At 31.3% G+C, this 20759-nt stretch overlaps 2 protein-coding genes across 9 annotated transcripts; one reads left to right on the plus strand and one right to left on the minus strand.

Annotated features, from left to right (window-relative positions):
* Positions 1–5246: 5246 nt before the first annotated feature.
* On the plus strand, positions 5247–11345 carry LOC123215624 (RNA-binding KH domain-containing protein RCF3). Of its 6 annotated transcripts, none has more exons than XR_006502125.1 (10): positions 5247–5424; positions 5678–6279; positions 6825–7202; positions 7300–7554; positions 7717–7968; positions 8151–8203; positions 8353–8423; positions 9356–9477; positions 9568–9602; positions 10879–11345. XR_006502125.1 is itself a non-coding variant. In XM_044635805.1 (8 exons), the coding sequence occupies exons 2-7, from the start codon at positions 5695–5697 to the stop codon at positions 8399–8401; spliced, it is 1572 nt and encodes a 523-aa protein (XP_044491740.1). In that variant the 5' UTR covers positions 5247–5424; positions 5678–5694; the 3' UTR covers positions 8402–8423; positions 8498–8936. The 6 variants fall into 6 exon arrangements, 3 of the variants coding, with proteins under 3 accessions (XP_044491740.1, XP_044491742.1, XP_044491741.1); XR_006502126.1 differs by having other exon boundaries at positions 10928–11345; XR_006502124.1 differs by lacking the exon at positions 10879–11345 and having other exon boundaries at positions 9568–9774.
* LOC123215625 lies at positions 10717–12154 on the minus strand. 3 transcript variants are annotated; one of them, XM_044635810.1, is made up of 7 exons: positions 12053–12154; positions 11607–11770; positions 11471–11533; positions 11350–11397; positions 11209–11262; positions 11070–11133; positions 10717–10991 (listed from the first exon to the last, which is right to left on the minus strand). In XM_044635810.1, exons 2-7 carry the CDS (start codon positions 11745–11747, stop codon positions 10882–10884), a joined length of 480 nt encoding a protein of 159 aa, XP_044491745.1. In that variant the 5' UTR covers positions 11748–11770; positions 12053–12154; the 3' UTR covers positions 10717–10881. The 3 variants fall into 3 exon arrangements, with proteins under 3 accessions (XP_044491745.1, XP_044491744.1, XP_044491743.1); XM_044635809.1 differs by having other exon boundaries at positions 10717–11133; positions 11607–11765; XM_044635808.1 differs by having other exon boundaries at positions 10717–11133.
* Positions 12155–20759: the final 8605 nt, after the last annotated feature.

Raw genomic sequence — 20759 nt, forward strand, 5'->3', positions numbered from 1 at the left:
CTTTGTTTGAAGTTTTTCTAGCTAACTGTACCACCATTCAAATAAAACACAAACGTTGATTAAGATTTGTAATCATCTACAATCAGTTTGGAAACTAACGTCACTGTAACCTCTAACAGTGAGTTCAAATTCCTCTTCATAAACCAAGAACGCATCATTAGTCATTCTCAGGTACTTCAAGAAGTTTTTAACAACCATCCAGTATTTTTTACCTATATGAAATTGATATCTACTACAAATGTTCAAGCGTATAAGACATCAATCCTTGTATATAACATGACGTACATAATCGATCCTATAGTTAAGGCATATGAGATCTTGCTCATCTTATCTCTTTCAAATTGTGTACTTTGACGTATATCTTTTGAAAGATATACACATAGGACATAGGTAGATATCTTTTTCTTGGATTCTTCAATATAAAATTTAGTCAATACCTTTTCTATGTATGGGTTTTGACTTAGGCCTAACAGTCTACTCTTTTTATCTCAATAAATTTTAATCCCAAGAATGTAAATTGCTTATTCTAAGTCTTTCATGGAGAAACACTTGAATAACCAAGTTTTTACCGATTGCAAGTTTGATATGTCATTTCTAATAATCAAGATGTCATCGACATATAATACCAAAAATGTAATCATATTTCTACTGACCTTTTTATACACATAGGGTTCATCTTTGTTTTTGATGAATCCATACTCATGAACTACTTTATCAAAATGAATATTCTAGCTTCTTAAAACCTACTTAAGTCTATAAATGGACTTTTTCAACTTATATACTTTGTCTACTTGTCCAATAAGAATGAAACTATCAGGTTTCACTATATAGATGTCCTTTACAAGGTTACCATTCAAGAAGACAGTATTAACATTCATATTAAAGATTTCATAGTCATAACATACAACTTTAGCAAGTATAATCGTAATAAACTTAAGCATGGTGATTGGCAAAAAGGTTTCATCATAGTCAATGTCATACTTTTAAATGAAACATTTGGCAACCAATTACGCTTTATAGGTATAAACGTTACCTTCCATGTCAGTTTTCCTTTTGAAAACCCTTTTACACCTTATAGGGTTATACCTTTTCAAATGCATCTACTAAAGTTTATACTTGGTTCTAATACATAGAGTCTATTTCAAATGTCATGACATTCAACCATTTATCATAATCTAAACTTAAAATAGTCTTGTCGTAGGTCTATAGTTCATTATCATTGATGATCAATACATCATCATGCTGAGTCATGAGAAAATTAAATCTGTCTGGCTTATGATGTACTTGCATAGATTTATGTAGCTCTTTTGTGTGTTGAGATTGTTCCCTTTGGAGTGGAGAAACTTACTCACCATGATCAACCATCTGTGATGGCACATCATCCTATCTAACATCTATGGTATTTTATGGTTCAAAAACTTCATTGAGTTCCACCCTCATCCCACTAGTTCTCCTAAAAATAAATTCCTTCTTAAAGAACATGTCAATAGAAGCAATAAAGACTTTTTGCTTCTCCGGGTGGTAAAAGCAGCATCCCTTAGTCACCTTTGGGTACCCTATAAAGATACACTTTTTAGACTTAGCATTCAACTTGTTCAACATCAATTTTTTAACATAAACTTCACAGTCTCAAATCCTCAAGTAATCTTGATTAGGTTTTCACCTAGTCCACAACTCATATAGAGTTTTATCCATAAATTTATATGGGACACAGTTTAGTATACTGGCAATAGTTTTTAGGACATGGCCCCAAAAAGACATAGGTAAATCATTGAAACTCATCATGGACTTGACCATTTCTATCAAAGTCTATTTTTCATTTCAGATACACCATTATATTGTAAGTACTAAGATAAGTGAGTTGAGATATTATCTCATTTTTCTTCAGGTATTGTCTGAATTCAACATTAAAGTATTCACCTAATTCATCACTTCAAAGGACTTTAATTTGTTTCCCAATTTGCTATTCTACTTCATTCTTGAATTATTTGAATTTATCAAAACATTTAGACTTGTATTTCATCAAAAATACATAGTCATATTTACTAAAATCATCAATAAATGTAATGAAGTAAGCTTCCCAATATCTTCTATACACTGTCATGGCACGTTGGATAGTTTCAAATCATACTGATCCTTACACAAGATAGTCTGATGACCTCAAGTCAAAGGATTATATGCACTCGCAATGTTAAGAGGATTTATTCCATAAATACTAAAACAACCATACATATGAATATCCTCTAGTCGAGTCAGTCTGATGAACACGTCTATAATGTGCACTCATGTGATATAACAAACTGTCTACAATAGTTTTGACATGTGAGAACTGTTGCCACTTTTGGTGGGGTCGTTTAACATCATGATAATCTCATTATCATTGCAATGTCAAGATTACGAATATTTCTATAATGACCACTTAATATGTACATAAGTTTCTCATGATCAGTTATCTAATCTCTTTGTCCAAGTTCTACCATTTTAAGGGTATGTTATTTGTATGATCATATAAACAAGCAACATATGAATTAAATAATAGTAAATCCATTTATTAACGATTACTATAAAACTATATCTACAAATGTCAAATTCGATTGGCTCTAGGACACTTACCCTAACAAGCTACACCTCACATCAAATCTAAAGTAAAAATATGAAAAAGAAAATACAATGCCATAAAATGAGATGATTGAGAATGGAAATGGCTTTAGATGGAATGATGAAAAGAAATGTTTTACCACTTTCAAAAGATGTGTTAGATGATTGGGTTAGGGTAAGATTAAATATTTTTTATTGAAACATATTTTCTCACATTTCTATTATGGCTTATTTTAAATTTTGGTTGTTTAATTTTTTGTAGATTCATCCTAGGGCACAAACCCTTCCCACATTATGACTCCTTAGTCATAGTGTTTGGAAAAGATAGAGCCATTGGTGCAGGAGTTGAGACAACAGCTAATGTTGTAGAAAAACTCGATACTAAGAATTTAGACAATAATGATGATACAGTGGAAGTTGATGTTGAGCTTGATAGTGACAATAATGTTCAAGAGAAAATAGATGTAATTAGAGCAAAATGTCAAACAATGAATGTTGGTCCAAATTAGAAGATTGTAAGTAGCAAGAAGAGAAAGAGAAATGATAAGGATTTTCTTAGCATTAGTTGAAGAAATTGGTAAGTTTGGAAAATTTTATATAGTAGTCGAACAAGAAATACACAAGATTGTCTCTTATTTCAAAAAAATAGACTAAAGGAAAAAATAAAAGAATGACATTGTTTAATGCTTTATTAAAATTGGATAACTTTAGTATGCTGGAGTTGCTTGATGTTAGAGAGCATATTATTAAGGAAGAACACAAGATTAATTATTTCTTTGAATTGCCTATGGATTTCAAGGAGTATGTCATTAAGAAACTAGTTGAATGTCATGTGTATCGTCCCTCTTTTGATCCATAAAACAATCATCTCTAAAGATGTAGATATCCTAATAGCTTTAATATGTAAATAATTGAAACTATGTTGTCTAAGGTTAGGTGATACCCATAATCTTTTGTTATGTTTTTTTGTTGAAGATAAAATGGGTTTTAGTTATGTAATTCCATTTGATGTCTATATTTTGTGGGCTAGTATGATTGAGGTAATGAATTAGTTGAAGGAGGAGTTGGAAGGCAACCCAATTTGTAGCTTTTCATAATGGGACTTGATTAAGTGCATGGAATTTCCTTATCTGGCTAATTGTGTGTTTGTTAATTGGAAATACTTCCCTTATTTTGTTATGTTTTTGTTGGTTAGTAATCTTTGTTATGTAATGACTTGTACACCAATCCATATGTTCTTGGTTTTGGATCATTGGAAACTTTGTGATTAGGACTTTAGCTTTGAATGCAATCCCTGTGTGTTTGATTATCATTTTAGAATTTTTCTTGCACTCATTTTTGGGCATTCTCTTGAGCAACTTTAATACCACAACTATTAAACAAGGTTTGTTTTTTTAACATCAATAAATTATACATGTTTTAGTTTTGTTTCCTTTTGTTCATAATTTTTTATGACTTCTTGACTATATGCTTTAGGATATCGAGGTTGAAAAGTTTCTTGTGATAGAGAAGTTTGATGACAATGTAAATGTGTTTCAACTTCATGTGAAACAAGGTGAGCCAAGCTTAGTTACCCTCATAAAGGAGACAAAGAAAGGTATGTACTTCTTTTCAAACTTGGATCAAAATATTGTTGTGATCATTCAAACAATCTATAGAAATGAAAAATCTGGAGAAGCGATTAAGAACACCTTGGAAAAGGTTGTTATTCATATTTTTTTTTTTTTTTTTTTGCTGCACAATGTAAATGTTTTTGTGTATGTTATACTTTTATTGTCAAATTTAGGAGGACATTTGCCTATTGTAAATTTTAAATTCTTTGATGTTTGGTTGCAAGTAACACCTTAACAATTCAAAATAAATATGAGAAAGACTAAGGCATGTATATGACAATGCTAAATTCATCATATTTCAAGTTCAACATAAGATTTTATTATATAAATCGTGGCTTCAATTGTGATACCAAAGTGTGGCTTTATTGTCTTTCTTTATATTATTTAAAAACATATTTACAAAATGCAAGGAAAATTATATATATTTTTGGTAGTATATTTTGAGATTAGTTAATTGTGAGATTTGATTCCATAAAAAATTTCAAATATATTATTAATATGAGAAATATTTTAGAAAATACACAAGAAAAAATATTTTCAAATATTATAAATTTTAATCTAACCAAACACAATATTAATTTATATTTGGTAATCTTTTTCAAGATATTTAGGTAAAAAAATGTTTATTATTATTTTATTATTATCAATTAAATGCAATAATTATTTATAAAAATGATAATTTATATACAATAATCTTTTAAATTATTTAGATATTTTTTAATTTTAATAATAAAATAAAAAAACTTATATGACTCAAAAACATTTTACTATTATTTATAAATTTGACTCTATATATCGGATCTAATTTTTTGGTAATTTAAAACTAAAAAGATTATTTATATATTATTTATTAAAAATTAAGACTTTCTTTTCTTAAAATTCTACTCGACCCTAACAAGATTTGTTTCCATTACTGGTAAAAAATAATTATTTACATAAGTTTTATTTGGACTATAGTTGAGGCAAACATGAAGGGAGATGATAGTCAATAAGATTAAAAATGAAGGCGGTGTGCCGAAGTCTAACCAAGTGGCTACCCTAAAATAAGATAGAATCCAAAGCACACCTGTCTGCAAGATATTTTAGTCGCAAGCACTAATCGCTTCATTTATAGATACATTATATATCTCAAAAAAATTTTAATTTCAGTTTCCGAAAGTCGGTAAAAGCTCAAGTTCAACGACACGAATTACTTCGCTGTTCCTCTTTGCGTGTTCGTCTCTCTCCTCTATATTCCTTTTGACCTAATTAATCTTCTGAGATCTATCTTTTTCTCTTTATTTTTCCAATCAAACCACTAATTACACGCTCTTATTCGCACTTAGTTTGCTCTGTGAATGAATTCTTATTATTCTTCTGGTTTTGAATAGCTTCAGTTTTTAATTATCTGTTTACATGCTGGCAAATTTTACAATGAATTGTTATTTTGATTTGAATACTTATTTTTTGTGCTTTGCATCTGACAGTTTAGTGGCTATCTGTGATGGCTGGGCAAAGTAATCACAATAATTATGGTAAGAGGATTCATTTTCAATCGGATTCTGCGGCTAATGGAGGGAGTAAGCGAAGGAACCCTGGTGATGAGACTGAGCAGCATGGCATTGGTTCGGAAGATACTGTTTACCGTTACTTATGCCCTTTGAAAAAGATTGGGAGTATTATTGGTAGAGGTGGTGAAATCATCAAACAATTGAGGTCTGATACTAAGTCTAGTATTAGGATTAGTGAGACAATCCCTGGCTGTGATGAGCGTATTATTACTATTTATAGTTCTGGTGAGGAAACCAATTTGTTTGAAGATTCTGGACAGTATGTTGCGCCAGCACATGATGCTCTCTTCAAGGTCCATGACAGGATTGTTGCGGAGGATGCTCCTGCTGAGGATGATTTTGATGATATCCACCAAATTACTATTCGGATGCTTGTGCCAGCTGATCAGATTGGATGTGTTATTGGGAAAGGTGGACAAGTTATTCAAAACATACGAAGTGAAACTCGTGCTCAGATTCGTGTTTTGAAAGATGAACATTTGCCCCCATGTGCCTTGAATTTTGATGAGCTTCTACAGGTAGCATATTTTATTGACTCTATGATGTTGGTTTTGTTACATGAACTGTTATTCTACGTCTTTTAATCTCTTTCAAATCTTATTAACTTTACCAAAGAAATTTATATAAGATTGAAATCCTGTTTATACTTCGGGTACAATTGCCGAAGGGAAGTGTTTGGACTCACATTATCGTATTTTCTGCGGTATGTCTGCTTGAATAGTTTGTTTGCAAGTGCCACATACTCAATGGCAAGTTTATTGTGATTTGTTGTATTGCATATTTAACTTTTTTTTTTTTTTTTTTACTTTTAGTTAGGAATTGGTAGGAGATTGTGGAAGTCTGATGAGCATAATCTCTTGGTTCTGTTATTTTCAGTGATTGCAGTTTAATTGTTAACTGCAGACTTTTCTTTTAATGTAGAACTCAACAATTTAAATTTTGAATTATTATCTTAACTTTTGGTCTTTCAGTGACATCTGCTCAGAACTTGTCAGTATTGATGATACTGTCTAGTGATATTGATTCTTCTACTGAATTTCTTTTTCTTTATGGGGGTGTTTGGGTTGGGGATGTTCAGATAGTTGGTGAACCTTCTGTTGTGAGGAAGGCTCTTCTTCAAGTGGCGTCTCGCCTTCATGAAAATCCATCACGTTCCCAGCACCTGCTTCTGTCCTCGTCGGCTAACATTTATCAATCTGCTGGTTTGTTCTTGAGTGCCCCACTCATCGGTTCTTATGGGAATCACTCAACTCGAAGAGATGAAGCTTCTGCAAGGGAATTTTCTCTTCGTTTGGTGTGTCCTACTGGAAATATTGGAGGTGTGATAGGAAAAGGTGGAGGCATTATCAAACAAATTAGACAAGAGTCTGGAGCATCCATTAAAGTTGATAGTTCAGGAGCTGAAGGAGATGATTGTATTATATTTATATCAGCAAAGGAGGTGAGGACACATTTTTTTCTTCTCCTGACAATATATGAGCAAGTTATGTTTCTCATATGTAATACTGTGCTTTTGGTAATTCTACGTGCTTTTACAGTTCTTTGAAGACCCATCTCCCACCATTATTGCTGCGCTGCGCTTGCAACCACGATGTAGTGAGAAAGCAGAAAGGGAATCAGGCGATTCTGTAATCACCACCCGTATACTAGTTCCGAGCTCACAGATTGGATGCCTTATTGGTAGAGGTGGAGCTATTATATCTGAGATGAGGAGTGCTACTAGGGCAACCATTCGAATTCTTTCAGATGAAAACCTTCCCAAAGTTGCATATGAAGATGAGGAGATGGTGCAGGTGATTGGCATGTTTTTATGAATACAATTAATAGTGACATCCACACATTCATAATATATATTTTATACCCACAAACTTTACATGGGCAACCGCTTCTGTGTTGCTTATTTGCTGCATTTTTTTTAATTAATGAGATGATATCTGTTTTTCTATGCTGACCAGATCACTGGGAGTCTTGATGTTGCTTGTAATGCACTTTCACAAGTAACTTTGCGCTTGAGAGCTAATATATTTGAAAGGGAGGGAGGATTAGCTGGATATCCTCCAGTACTTCCTTATGTCCCCATGTCAGTGGACATGTCAGATGGTACAAAATATGGAAATCGTGATAGTCAGTCACGTGGACATGGTTATTCATATGCATCTGGTGATGCTCCCTCTCGTGACAATTATGGAAGTTATGGTGGTTCACTGGTATAGATTATCTTTATATACATACCAAATTTTGCTTTTTATTTGTTTTTTATTTTAATTGCTACATTAAAGGAAAGATGTTATTGGTGTAGTCATATTCTTCATGAGCCAAGTGATTAATTTCCATGCCATTTTGTGCTTAATTTTTTTCTGAAAAGTTTAACGTCATTGCCATTTTTTAGAGTGGCAGCGAAAATGTTTATGGCGCGTATGGTGGTCACTCTTCAAGTCGTGGGTACGATTTACTCTTTTTCCTTTAAATCATAGAGTTTTTCCTTTTACATAGGGAAGACCTACCAAATATTTTTTCTGTTTGCTAATAAATGTGTTATTTTTCATCTTTGATAATCTTATTCAGGCCTGATTCTAAGCTTCTGTTGTTAGGTTATCTGGTCAGAATTCAACCTCTCAAAGAAAAAATCATGGGCATTAATACCCGATTGTGAGCCCTGCAGGTAGATTTTTTTGTTTTCTTCTCTTTTGATCTCTTTTGGATTTTAATAAAGAATTTTTGTTTTGATATTTTTAGCCAGTGAAGGAGACACTGCAATTAGCTGATGGCGTCTTTACCCTAGCCTGCTGTTGTCCACCTAGTAGTATCTAACACACCTTATTCCCTTTGTTGCCTTCCCTCTCCCATATACAGTCGTGATCTACAATCCTGAAGTCAGCCCTTTGCCCTTTTTGATGAAGCCTCCTGCCTAGACCAGAAGATCAGCTGCACAGGGTTTGACTAAATTATGCTCCAGACCCTTGATGCTTTGTTTAGGGTGCCACCATTATTGGATGGTGCAGTTCACTGTACAAACTTTTGTAGCCTTGACTCTAACAATTATTGGGTTCATTCTGCCTCCCAATGGTTTATTCTAGCTGAGTGACTTGAATGTCGTAGCACAATATGTATTCCCCTGTAAAACTTGCATGATTGTTTGCTATGTCTTTGTTTCCCTGGATTTATGAGGGTTTTTCAGCTTCAATGTTGAAATTGCTATCGTGTTTTCTAATGGAAGTGTGGATAACATGATTGTGGCTCTAGATCTTTAAACTTCAATTTTGCTTCTAAAATGTTACTGTACCATCACGTTGTAAGTTTTTTATTTTGGTTTCATCTGCTCCATTTATTTCAGTTCTGTTTGTGTAGCCCCCATATAACTGTTTCTTTTTCTTGGAGTTGACATGGAAAGCAAAAGAGACCCTTTTTTTCCTCAAGCAAAAGAGGAAACTTCTCTACTAGTTATTTCCTTAGATATACAGAATTTGATTTTTTAATTATGGTGTTAGTTTACAGGTAGTGTGCTTGAATATGGGTTGGAAATAATGGTATGAGAATGTTATGAAACTCAAAATTGCTTTAAAGTCAGGCGTTTTCAATTAAAATTCTGTTCAGGTTAGTTTTGGAGGCCGTGTTAAGAGGGGAAACCATCGATGCAAGCTAGTGATAGAAACTCCTGGTTGGATTGATACACAGATTGTTGGGGTGGTAAAGAAAAAAAAAACTCGGTTCAAGGGGTAGGTTCACTTTCTGTATTGAATCATCATGTATTATCAACAATTGGGATTGTGTGAAGCATTTTTAGTTTTGTGCTATTAATTTGGCAGGTCTGATGCATCATTGATTTCTTCAGGATTAGCAGGTAAGTTGTTCTGTGGCTAGTATTTATAAGGTTAAATTGTTGCATCAATTGTCATTTATTCACACTTGTGAAATAAGCTGTAATACAATATCAGGGTATATAGAAATGCGTGGCTGAGACCAATTGAATTCAGTAAATAGTAAAAAAAACTAGCAGTGGAACTATTATTAAATCTTTTTTCCCCTTTTTTTTTCCACACTTGCTCTCTGCAATGCACACCTAAATGTACAGGATTAATTTCTCTTTCTTGGACATGCTCACCTGTGATCATGTGCACACAATTAAACATCATTTAGCTGGTGTTGTCAAATGTGCATAGGTAAATATAGGTTCACTTTTTGAATGTGCCTATTTTTTAATTCTAAATAAGTTAGCTGTTTACATCCTTCTTTGTTGAAGGAAAATAAGTCCTTTATATGGGAAATACAATTTTTGAATTTTGATATAGTTTTTAGCAAGTGAAAGAGAAATTTTAAGTTTTTTGTTCTTATCAGCATCTTTTTTCTAGTTTCAATTGGAAAAGTACCATATGTTATGGCTAAGTGTGATTAGAAATCCTTTTGTTGTTGTGTCCTTGTGTTTTGTTTTAGATGTGGCTGAAGTTTTCTGATTACCGACAATAGTAAATTTATGAAGTTTCTTTAACAGTCTTTAAACAATCTAGTGAACAAGAATCGACCTTAACATCTATTTTTGTTTCTTCTTTGTTTATGTACCCTAGGGTTTACCAGTGGGAAAATATGTTCACCATTTTGGTAATATATAGCTCAAAAATGCAATTACTTGGTTTATGGTGAGTTTTTCATCAATTTGTGAGTAACAAATTGGTGAAAGGTCGACTGATTTATGAGCCAAGCCAACCTTAAGTCCACGTTCCTTTCAAAAATTGCTTTATAGCATAATGTGTTTTTATTTTATATGTTCCCCAGTACCTGCTCAATACCAGTCAGTTATGTGTATTTGTGCCCAGCTTCATATTCGCTTATAGATTTGCTAGCTTGAGCCTAGCCAACAACTTTAATGCATTGAAATACATAAAAAGTGTTTTGACGAGTTTTGATCACCCATCATTTGGTAGCTCTAATGTGGGTAGGTCTCAAATATGGAGAGGGAAGGAATACAAAATTTTAACCAATATCAAGATGTAGATGCAACAGTGTAGTGTAAAAGCAATATTTATGCTACACAAACTCTGTATGTTTAGTGTAGACACACAGATGGTTGATTGTTGCAACATTGCCGGCACTCAATTATTCATGAAATGGTTTGATGACAGCCATTAGTGGGAAGTGTTTTCATCAGAAGCAGTGTTATTTTTTTGGCAGCACTCTGTTGCACAGCTTTGATCCTCTTCTGAAGAAATACTGTTGTCCGCACCACCTCTCTCTCCTGTAAAATGTAAGCAAGAATAACAAAATGTTATTTGACAAGCATAGGAAAAGCTGCAAGTAAAATCCACCATCGTACCTTCCTCTTCGCCTGCAGGAGCGTAAGCTGAGCGCCTTGAGCGCACCTGCTGCTGGGGCGTGGGCTGAAATTAAAGTAACATTAAAACTAATACTCCTTGTTTTAGGTGTTATTCATATTGCAATAATTATTCAGGTACCTGCAGTTTAGGGCGTAGAGCTTCAAGAGGTCCTTTAGGCTTCTGTGCTCCTTGCTGTTTATGAACGTATATTTCAAAGAGGTAGTAGAATTTGTGTATTCCAGATTAATGAAATAATACTGAGCAAATTCAAATCAGTACCTTTCCTAATGCCCAATCAGCAGAGTCAAAGAAAGCACGCTCATGATCCTGGTAGAGATGGAGATGTTTATAGGTCCACTTGAGGAAGGAGATGAAGTGAAAAACAAAATACAGTTGTTACCTTGGAAATTAATGGAGGTTTCTTTGGTAGTATTCCTCCATACCTTATTTTGATAATTTCCTCCTGCATCACATATTCAGAATTAAAGAAAGCACTAAAGGAGGTTCAGGCAACGAAAATCCAAAAGCAAATATACCTCCTGATGGGGCGAAGGCATGGTGTGGTTTTCATCGTCTTCTTGTTGCACACACTTGTCCTCATTCATTTGTTTTTGAAGAGAATCAGAATCAGCTGCCACCTCTTCCTCCTTCAAACCCTCAACGTTTGTGTCCGACATTTGCACTTCACCTAATTACTTCACTAAAACAAAAGATTTAATGGCATACCATAGTTCCAATGGTGTTTGGAATTAACTTAACTGTTTTTCTTTGGACCAAAATTATAACTGATTTAAATGATTGCCTCATCAATGAAATCAGCAAATTCAATTCAGCACATAACCAGTTCATTGTTTAAGTATGATATGATTACGAAAAGATTGATTATTTATTGTGATTGAATAAGAAAGTAAATCACATGAGTATTTCAGAATAGAACAAAGAAAATTCAAATGGGAAATTATGATTACATGTAGAATTGTACCTTATTGAAGCTCCAACTGCACAGCAGAGCGAAGGAGAGTCCGACACAGAAGTGGGTCTACCCGGCTTCAACGTTTTATCATCAAAATTAAGCCTAAAGTTGACGCATAGTATTTATACTTTAGGGTGGGTGGGGCAGGGTATCCTACGACCCACGGCCCATTTTTTGGGCTTCCAAAATAAGTATTCATGGATGGTTGTATTGTACTCCCTCCGACTGAAGATATCCTCCTCTTACATGATTTTATAATTACAAATTTCATATTATTATTAAATATTCAATTAAATTGTTCATTTTTTAAATAATTTGTAAAACTCCTTCTATGTTATGATCCTTAATTCTTATATGTTTTATTTGATTCACGACAAAGTCAAAGTCTTTAATGGAAAAAGAACTTTCCAAGAGGATACACCATCTTACAATCAATGTAAATGGATGTTTTTATTTACATCTCAACCTGTTTTTTCAATGAAAACTCAGTTGGGAAAAAAGTACAATTTTTGTATTAGTTATTTTTTTAATACTTTTAGTAACATTATAATCTTAAGATATTAAAGGTAAGTTTGGTTTAGAGGTATAAGAGATTATTTTGATAATTTATTTTTTATTATTGATATTATTTATATTTGGTTTGTTAAATAATAAAATATTACATTTATCTTTTATTATCAAGTTCACATGATAAGTAATATAACGGTAATTCAATTATTATCTTTTCCTTAAATATTAAAATATTAACAAAATAACCTTAGTTTTGTTACAATTTTACCTATACTTATAAATTTAGTTTTACATATTAAGGATTTTTAAATAAAATAATATCTCAATATTATTTTATTATTACCAACCAAACACAGTAATTTTGTATACATACAAATTTGTTCAAATAAATTATCAATTTATATTCATTAGTCTTTAAGATAATCTATCATTTAAGATAAGCTTTTAATTTTGATAATAATAAATTCTTTGAACCAAACACTCCTTAAGAATTCTTTCCCCCTTTTCAACTTCTGCCAAGGATTCAAGTGGGGAGGATATAATTTAGAATTTTCAACATAATAATAAATATTAAGAATTTAATAATTACTGATATTTTTCTTTAATAAAATTGCAAATGTCTTTGATGTTTCTTATAAATTATTTACATTATTTAGCGTGTTATTATAATTTTATATAACTTGTGGGTTTTTATTTTGAAAATTTAAGAGATGCATTGACTCACCTTTGTTAATGCTAGCTTCTCCAATACTTGTCAACTATTATTAAAGTGATAATAATGTGCTTTTAAATTTGTTAATTTTGTTGTGAAATTGTGGTTAACTTTATTGTTCTTATTGGTATCTCTAATATCATAAGGAAGTTTCCATCATCGATCTAAGTAGGCTGGAATAACTCAGTTGGGTAAATGCTTTCACCTGTCAACATTTGAAAGACTATGCTATTTGGAAATTTCATGCAAGTAGCTCACCTAGAACACACTGCACACTATTTGACAGTTAAATATTACCAGTGTGAGGCCAAACGTGTTTTTTGAGAAGCTTTCAAAGTTAATTATCAATTAATTGCTTAGTGTGAGGCCAAATGTGTTATTGACATGAAGTACTAGATGCATGCAAAAGGAAAGGCAAAACCGAAAATGAGAGTATGAATATTAGCATATTCCAAGATAAGAAGGTATATCATGTTTTATTGCTTTAACATTTTGGTGGCCAATGTATTTGTATGATAAAAAATGTCATATTACTTTTAAATTTGTGAATTATGTTGTTAAATTGTATTTAACTTTGTTATTCGAGACTTATCTATTTAAATATCATTATAACTTTGCATCTATGAAACTAAAAATCAATATAACTATATAATTGACTACACTATATACATGGATATGTATCAGTATATATCAAAGAAGATGGCCACTATAAAATGCCAATGCCATTGTAATCTTAATCCATATAGAGTCACCGTTTCGTATATGCAATAGTTGGCAGCAACACATACGCTCCATGATTTTCAACATGAACACTATGCAATGACTTGATTTCGGTCTTTATTGCAAGATGTTGTCTCGCCTTATGAGTAACATCAATCTAATATGTATATGTATGAATCTTTCCAATCTGTAGAGTGCGATATCATGTTTGAAATGTAGGTGACATATGACTCTATAAGCTTGGTAAACTTGACCTTTTCACCCATATAAATACTTATGAAGTCATATACTATGATAGACCAACATCGCAAACCAACTTTACCACACACCTAATGGTTATTGTTGAAGTTAATTGGCATGGAAACTTGTCATACACATCAACACTGTTAACATACAAGTAACGTTACTTTTTCAACTATACTCCACAATTGAAATTACTGTTTGGCTTTGAATTTAAATATCAAATCCATATAGATGTTAGACAAAAATCTATTACCTCACCTTGTGCGACAAGAACACTATGAACATGAAGTCCATGGTTATCCAATTGTGGCTTTGTCTCTAGACACTTGTATTGGGGACACCTCAATATCTTTATGTATGCATTCATGTGTTGCACATAATGGGAAACAACATTAACAACAATAAACATAAACCCTTATAAAATAATATACATAAGGAATGTATACTTACTGTGTTGCTCAACCACACAATAAAGATCAATAGCGTGGACCAATAATTGATCTTTGACTATTTACTCATGACGATGACCTCTCTATTATCTATATCATCGGCAATATTATAATAATCAAAGAACATTTCTTATGTGCTATTAGACAATGCACTAGATGATTCAATCCCCTTAAAAATCATTTCTCTTTTAGGCTTAAACATAACCATCATCTAACATTTCTTTGATCTTTGTCTTTGCCAAAGAGGATTCGTAAATGGAGACCTCACAAGTGGCTCTCATTTAATAATACATCCTCAATACGTATAGAATATTTTCAACCAATGTATCATTTGTCGAGGTGTCATTTGGTTATTACTAGTTCTAATCTATCAAATGTTGTGAATTGTATATATGCCTTGTGTTCTTACTTTTCTTGTCAAAACTTAGGTTCACTCGATTTCTTCCTTGGAATGGACCTTTTTTGACAACCCATGATTTTGCTCCTTTCTCAACGTCACTACACGATGGGTTTGCTATAGTGCTTTTAGCATGACACTTGTGTTTCATGTGTCATGCCTTCTATCCCTTTCAAGATGTCGTAGTTTGCTTATGACAAACCATTTCTTGATGCCACACTTTGTTGCAACATAGTTGGTGGTGTTCATTATCTTAATATACCTTGATATTGTATTTATTGTGAATCATATCATTTAGCAATTGTCTGCTCTGACTCAATGAGACATACGTGTCATCAAGTATATTTTCAAGCACATTAAGGGCACTCTTTTTCATGGTCTTACCTTTCATTGTTAATATGACCTTCATCTCTCAGCTTATTTGATGTTGATTGGGTTATCGATATTTGCAATTGATGATTTATTAACAATAGTTGTGTTTTTCTCGGTCACAACCTTTTTTACTAGATTGCCAAGAAGTAGGCTTGCGAGTCACACCAACCCAAACCCTTCTTATTTGGCATGACCCATCACTGTAGTGGGTCATGCTTGAGCCTAAAAGTTAGGCTCACGAGCCGGTTCAATATGAGTTGCTACTATAGCTAGTTTGAAAATTTTTTAAATAAAAAATTCTATATTAGTTGCTTACAAATTTTTTTTTATTTTTTGGTTATATAAATTTTTTTCTATATAAAATTTTTTTATGTATCAGGTCATGCTAGGTCACAAGTTGATCCGGCATGACTCGTTACTATAGTGAGCCTAGAAAAATTGAAAAAAAATAAAAAATTTTGCAATGGTTGGTTAAATTTTTTTTTTATAAACTTTTCCGTCAACCTCCTATCCCTTTCCCTCTCCCCCTTCCCAAAACTTAATTTCCCAATCTCTATCTCTCTACACTTTCTTTAATCTCTCAATTAATTTTTAATTATGTCTAGCAACTTAATTTCCGTTTGTTTTCATAATTTTTTATTTTTGTCATTTTTTTTCTTTTGAATACTTTGATTGTGAAGAAACTTAACATGTTCTAAATGAAAAAAGGTGTTGAAATGATTAGGATGAAGTCATTTTTGTAATCTTAAATGAAAAAAATGGCTATAATGTAAACACGGTAAGAAATACCTTATAAGAATAAATAAGAGAAAAATCAAACTTCTTATTCACATACATCATTAAAAGATGTTCTAGTTTGAAAAATTCAAGTAAAGTAGTAGATAAAGCAAATACCAAAAGTGACACTATCCTTTTTTGCTTTATCTGTTACTCCATTTGGATTTTTCAAACTAGAACATCTTTGTAGTGATGCATGAGAACGAAATGTTTGATTTCACTATTACTTATTCCTACAATGTCTCTCTTATAGTGTTTACATTGTGCTTATTTTTTCCTATCTGAGACTACAAAAATGACTTTATCCCAATCAATTGAACACTTTTTTTCGTTTAAAACATATTAGGTTTTGCATTATCAAAGTATTCAAAAGGGAAAAAAAAATTATCAAAACAAAATGAAAACTAAGTTGTTAAACATAACTAAAATTTTATTAAAAGAGTTTGAGATTGAGAGATTGAAGAAAGTTTGAAGTTATCAAGAAGTGAAGTTTTTTTAGTAAAATTTTTAGTCACCTTCTTGATTCCTAATTTTTGGATAATTATCAAAATTAATATAATTATAAAACTAATTATAATTTGAAATTTGACCTGCCTATTGCTTACCTTTGTGCAAGATGAACCATAAACATGACTTGTCTCTAAATGAACCACTTGAACTTACTTGTCGATCAGAAGTTTATGACGTCCTTCCATATTTCTTTTCATAAATATTATACATTTCAAGTAAAAATTCTTGAATATCATATGTTCAAATTATCACTTATAGCTTCTAGTAAATTTTGTACTCCTAATAATTATGTCTTAAGGTTTAGAATGGTGGTTGCAACAAATATTAAAGGTGTTTCTTGCCATTATTTTTTAAATTATTCCTTCATTTGTCTTGCAATTTCACTAAAAACATTATGATATCTATATTCTTAAAAAATAAAACTAATTTATGCCAAAAAATATAAAATTAAATAGGTAGTGAGATAATACACACCTTAACATTTATCAGTGATCGTTTTTAGATACTCTAACATGTTCATTAGATCACTAGTCATGTCCTGATCATACTTGGTTAAAAAAAATTGGTTTCTCAAAATCTTTTAGTTGCATATTGAAAAATTATATTATAGTTATTTCATATTCTTCACATACTTTTAACTTGAGATATGTCCAATTTCACATAATTCTAACATTAGTTTTTAATTTTTTACGTCCCAACCCTATTTGTTTATACATTTCATTATATGTTTGTATGTGTGATGGAGATAACTAAATATAAGTGATAACATATCTAATTGTTCTTATATAATTTTTTGCTAAACTCAAATTATTTTAAGCTGTTAAATTCATGGTAAAACATGCATACCTAATATGAAATAATCTTCCAACAAATAGTGAAGTTAAATGATTCATCATTAATTCAATTACTTTATTATTTTTTTTGACATTATTTAATGTACTTGTAAAAATAGAGTTGTTAATTATATATACATTAAAAATATTATGTAATGTTTGATAAATTGTAACAACAAAATGATGATATTTTAGTAATATAAATGTAACAACTTTCTTGCACAACTATCAATTAGAATTAATATAATGAGCAATTACACAAAAGTATTATATATCCTGAATACAAACAGTTCATAAATAAGAAGTAATAGAAATAACATCATTAAAGTCACATAGTTTTGTCATAATTTTTAATTTCATTACTTTATAACTTTTAGGATGTTAGACATAAAAATTCTTCTAAATGTTGGTTGAATGTTGTTTTATATCATCCATTCTAAAATTTTATTTTCAGTGTATGTAAAAGGTTAGTCAGAAGTAACAACATACCCAGTTATATACTCATGCATCTTTTGTTGATTGTAGGTGAAGTTTGTCATTTCTCCAGCATCTAAACCGCTTGAATTACCTGTTGTAGTGAATATGTCAATCAATTGTGATATATTGAAGATAATTTGTTACTGCCCTCTCAAGTGGTGTGGTATGTGTTTAAAATATACAAAAATCTGATGGCAAAGATAACCCTTGTCATCCGAACTGGAACATGTTAAATAGTAACTACAGTATTTGCATATTTCCCATTGAATTAATTTACCTTTTATGGTTTCTAAAAACACCCTAATGACTAAAATAATCCTAAAGTGAGGTGAATAAGACTATTTAAAACTTAATACAAACTAAATCTTGTATACAAATAATTAATAAAAAATAATCATACAAGTAATTTCAATAATACACTCAAGCATAAACATACACATAAAATAAAGAAAGGAAAAAAAAGGTTCTAGATTTATAATAGTTTGAAACTTTCTCTTCCAAGTCTTCTACATTTCATTTCTTCAAGCAATCAGCTTGAAGTTTCGCTTATAAAGAGAGCGTCTCATTACGATAATTCTCTAGGATTTTGTCTAAGTACCCTAGTTGATTCAAGATTGTGTCAATATAATAGTTTATCTGAGATTTCATCCAACAAAGACCAAATACAAAAAATTTTAAGTAATAATGACTTACAAAGGCTAATACAAAGATAAAGCATAAATGTTTCTCTCAAATAAATGAGTTGTAAGCTTTGGAAAGAATTTTGAAAGAGAAGAAGAATATATAATTTAACATGTATGATCATTAATTATTCCAACTCAAAAATGTTTCAATTCATAGTCTTAGATGGTTGGAATGGTTAATATTGTCGTTAGATTTGGAGAATTCTCCGTTGGTGTGCAAAAATGACATTTTTATCATGAAACACAAGATGCAAGAGCATGCTTTATACTTGTATGGGCGTACCTAACATTTTTAACCTTGAACTGATCTCCTAATAGCCAAAATTTCCTCACAAATTACAAATGAAAGGTTGTGCAACATGATATGAATAAACGTTCATAGCTATATTTGAATTATTTTTGGAAATTACAAATGAGTGAATGAGCATAACTAAACAAAGATATGTACACGTCAAAATTTGCTTATGAATATGCGTACATACCACTTTCATGAGCATTCATTTAATATTTGTTTGAAATTTTATTATGCATACAAAGGAAGTTTGGATGTGGAATATTTAGAAAGCAAAATGGTGAGGGTGAGAAGCCAAAAGTTGGGGTGTATGTACACTAAGGCTTAGGTGTACACAAGAAAAAAATTAGGTGTATAAGGTTGCAAGTCTAGGTGTACAATGCTTCAAGCTTGGGTGTATACAAGACAAAAATTAGGTGTACAAGGTGTACACACACTTGAAGTGTAAGTGTACATAGCTCAAACCCGAGTGTACATTGGTCTAAGTCTGGCTATACAACACTCAACGCTCTGATGTACATGTACTCAAGTCCAAGTGTACACAAGACAACCAGGTGTACATGAGTCTTTCAAGGGGTTAATTTATTAAGTTTAGGTAGTCTAATTTCTCAAACCTAAGTGCACGAAATCCTTTTTGCTGTAGGAAGGTTGTGCATGCTCTCCATAGAAGTGCTAATCAAAAACCTTTGCTTTTTTCAGTTTTTTTCCAATTTGGTCACGAAGAAAATCATGTCATGGACAAGTTAGATAATCTTACTTCATTCATGTTATTAGCTAAAACTAAGTTTAAAAGCATTTTAATTCTAATAAAAAATGCATATAAACTTTGATAAAAAAATTTGATTACAACATTTGAATACTCTCCCTCAATTCAACATTTCAAGCACAAGTTGCTTTTATACATATTTGTTTGAATCAAGCCAACAACTAACAAATTTTATTTCTCATTATACATATTATCAACAATTTATTTCATCGTTGAATTTTAACAATAACAACAATATCATTATGTATTTTGATTCATCTTTTTCCATTTTTATCATTACTCAAACAAGGGAGGATTAAACATAGTCAGCAACACCAAAATACCATCGCATATTTATTCAATTCTATAATTCCAAAAAATAAAAATACAACTCAACAAAAATTTTCAACAAAAAGTCATTCAAATATTCTCAACAAATGGCTATTCAATTGCAATTCTCAACTTCATTTTAACACATATATTCATCATAATATTTACTCAACATAGCATTATTTCAGTCATTTCAACATTGTCATCATAACCATTCAACTATTTAACCAATATAATTTTATCATCTAACTAATATCAATCATTTCAACATAAAATGATTTCACAAGCACTATAGCATTTCAACAAAGTATGTATACATTGTTTCAAAATTAATGTTAGTCATCGAAGCTAATGTCGATATCCTTCAAAATTAAATATAGTTTAAAGAATACCATAATATCAATAATTAAATAACATCAAAGCAAAACCAATGTTCCTCAAGCATGGTATGAGTATGTAAAAAATAATCAAATGTATGGGAGATGGGAACTATGTCTAAGGTGGAGGTTTATCATTTTTTAATCTAGACTATTGAAGACAAAACTCCCAAAAATCATGATTCAATTGGAAAACTGATTTTTCCAATGAATCCACTTTAGCATTAACTGAATATATCATTTTATTCATGGGCCTCAAGTTTTTCTCATAAGTTTGCATTTGACCTTC

This window comes from Mangifera indica, chromosome 5, assembly GCF_011075055.1.
Source record: "Mangifera indica cultivar Alphonso chromosome 5, CATAS_Mindica_2.1, whole genome shotgun sequence".
NCBI classification, from domain to species: domain Eukaryota; kingdom Viridiplantae; phylum Streptophyta; class Magnoliopsida; order Sapindales; family Anacardiaceae; genus Mangifera; species Mangifera indica.

Excerpts from the sequence above, each read along its gene's own strand:
- LOC123215624 (XM_044635805.1), top strand. The coding sequence starts at position 5,695 with ATGGCTGGGCAAAGTAATCACAATAATTATGGTAAGAGGATTCATTTT. Across the intron at positions 6,280-6,824 it reads ATTTTGATGAGCTTCTACAG|GTTGGGGATGTTCAGATAGT; the intron begins GTAGCATATTTT and ends GGGGGTGTTTGG. Across the intron at positions 7,969-8,150 it reads GAAGTTATGGTGGTTCACTG|AGTGGCAGCGAAAATGTTTA; the intron begins GTATAGATTATC and ends GCCATTTTTTAG.
- LOC123215625 (XM_044635809.1), bottom strand. The coding sequence starts at position 11,747 with ATGTCGGACACAAACGTTGAGGGTTTGAAGGAGGAAGAGGTGGCAGCT. Across the intron at positions 11,534-11,606 it reads TGCCTTCGCCCCATCAGGAG|GAGGAAATTATCAAAATAAG; the intron begins GTATATTTGCTT and ends TATGTGATGCAG. Across the intron at positions 11,263-11,349 it reads CTGATTGGGCATTAGGAAAG|CAAGGAGCACAGAAGCCTAA; the intron begins GTACTGATTTGA and ends GTTCATAAACAG.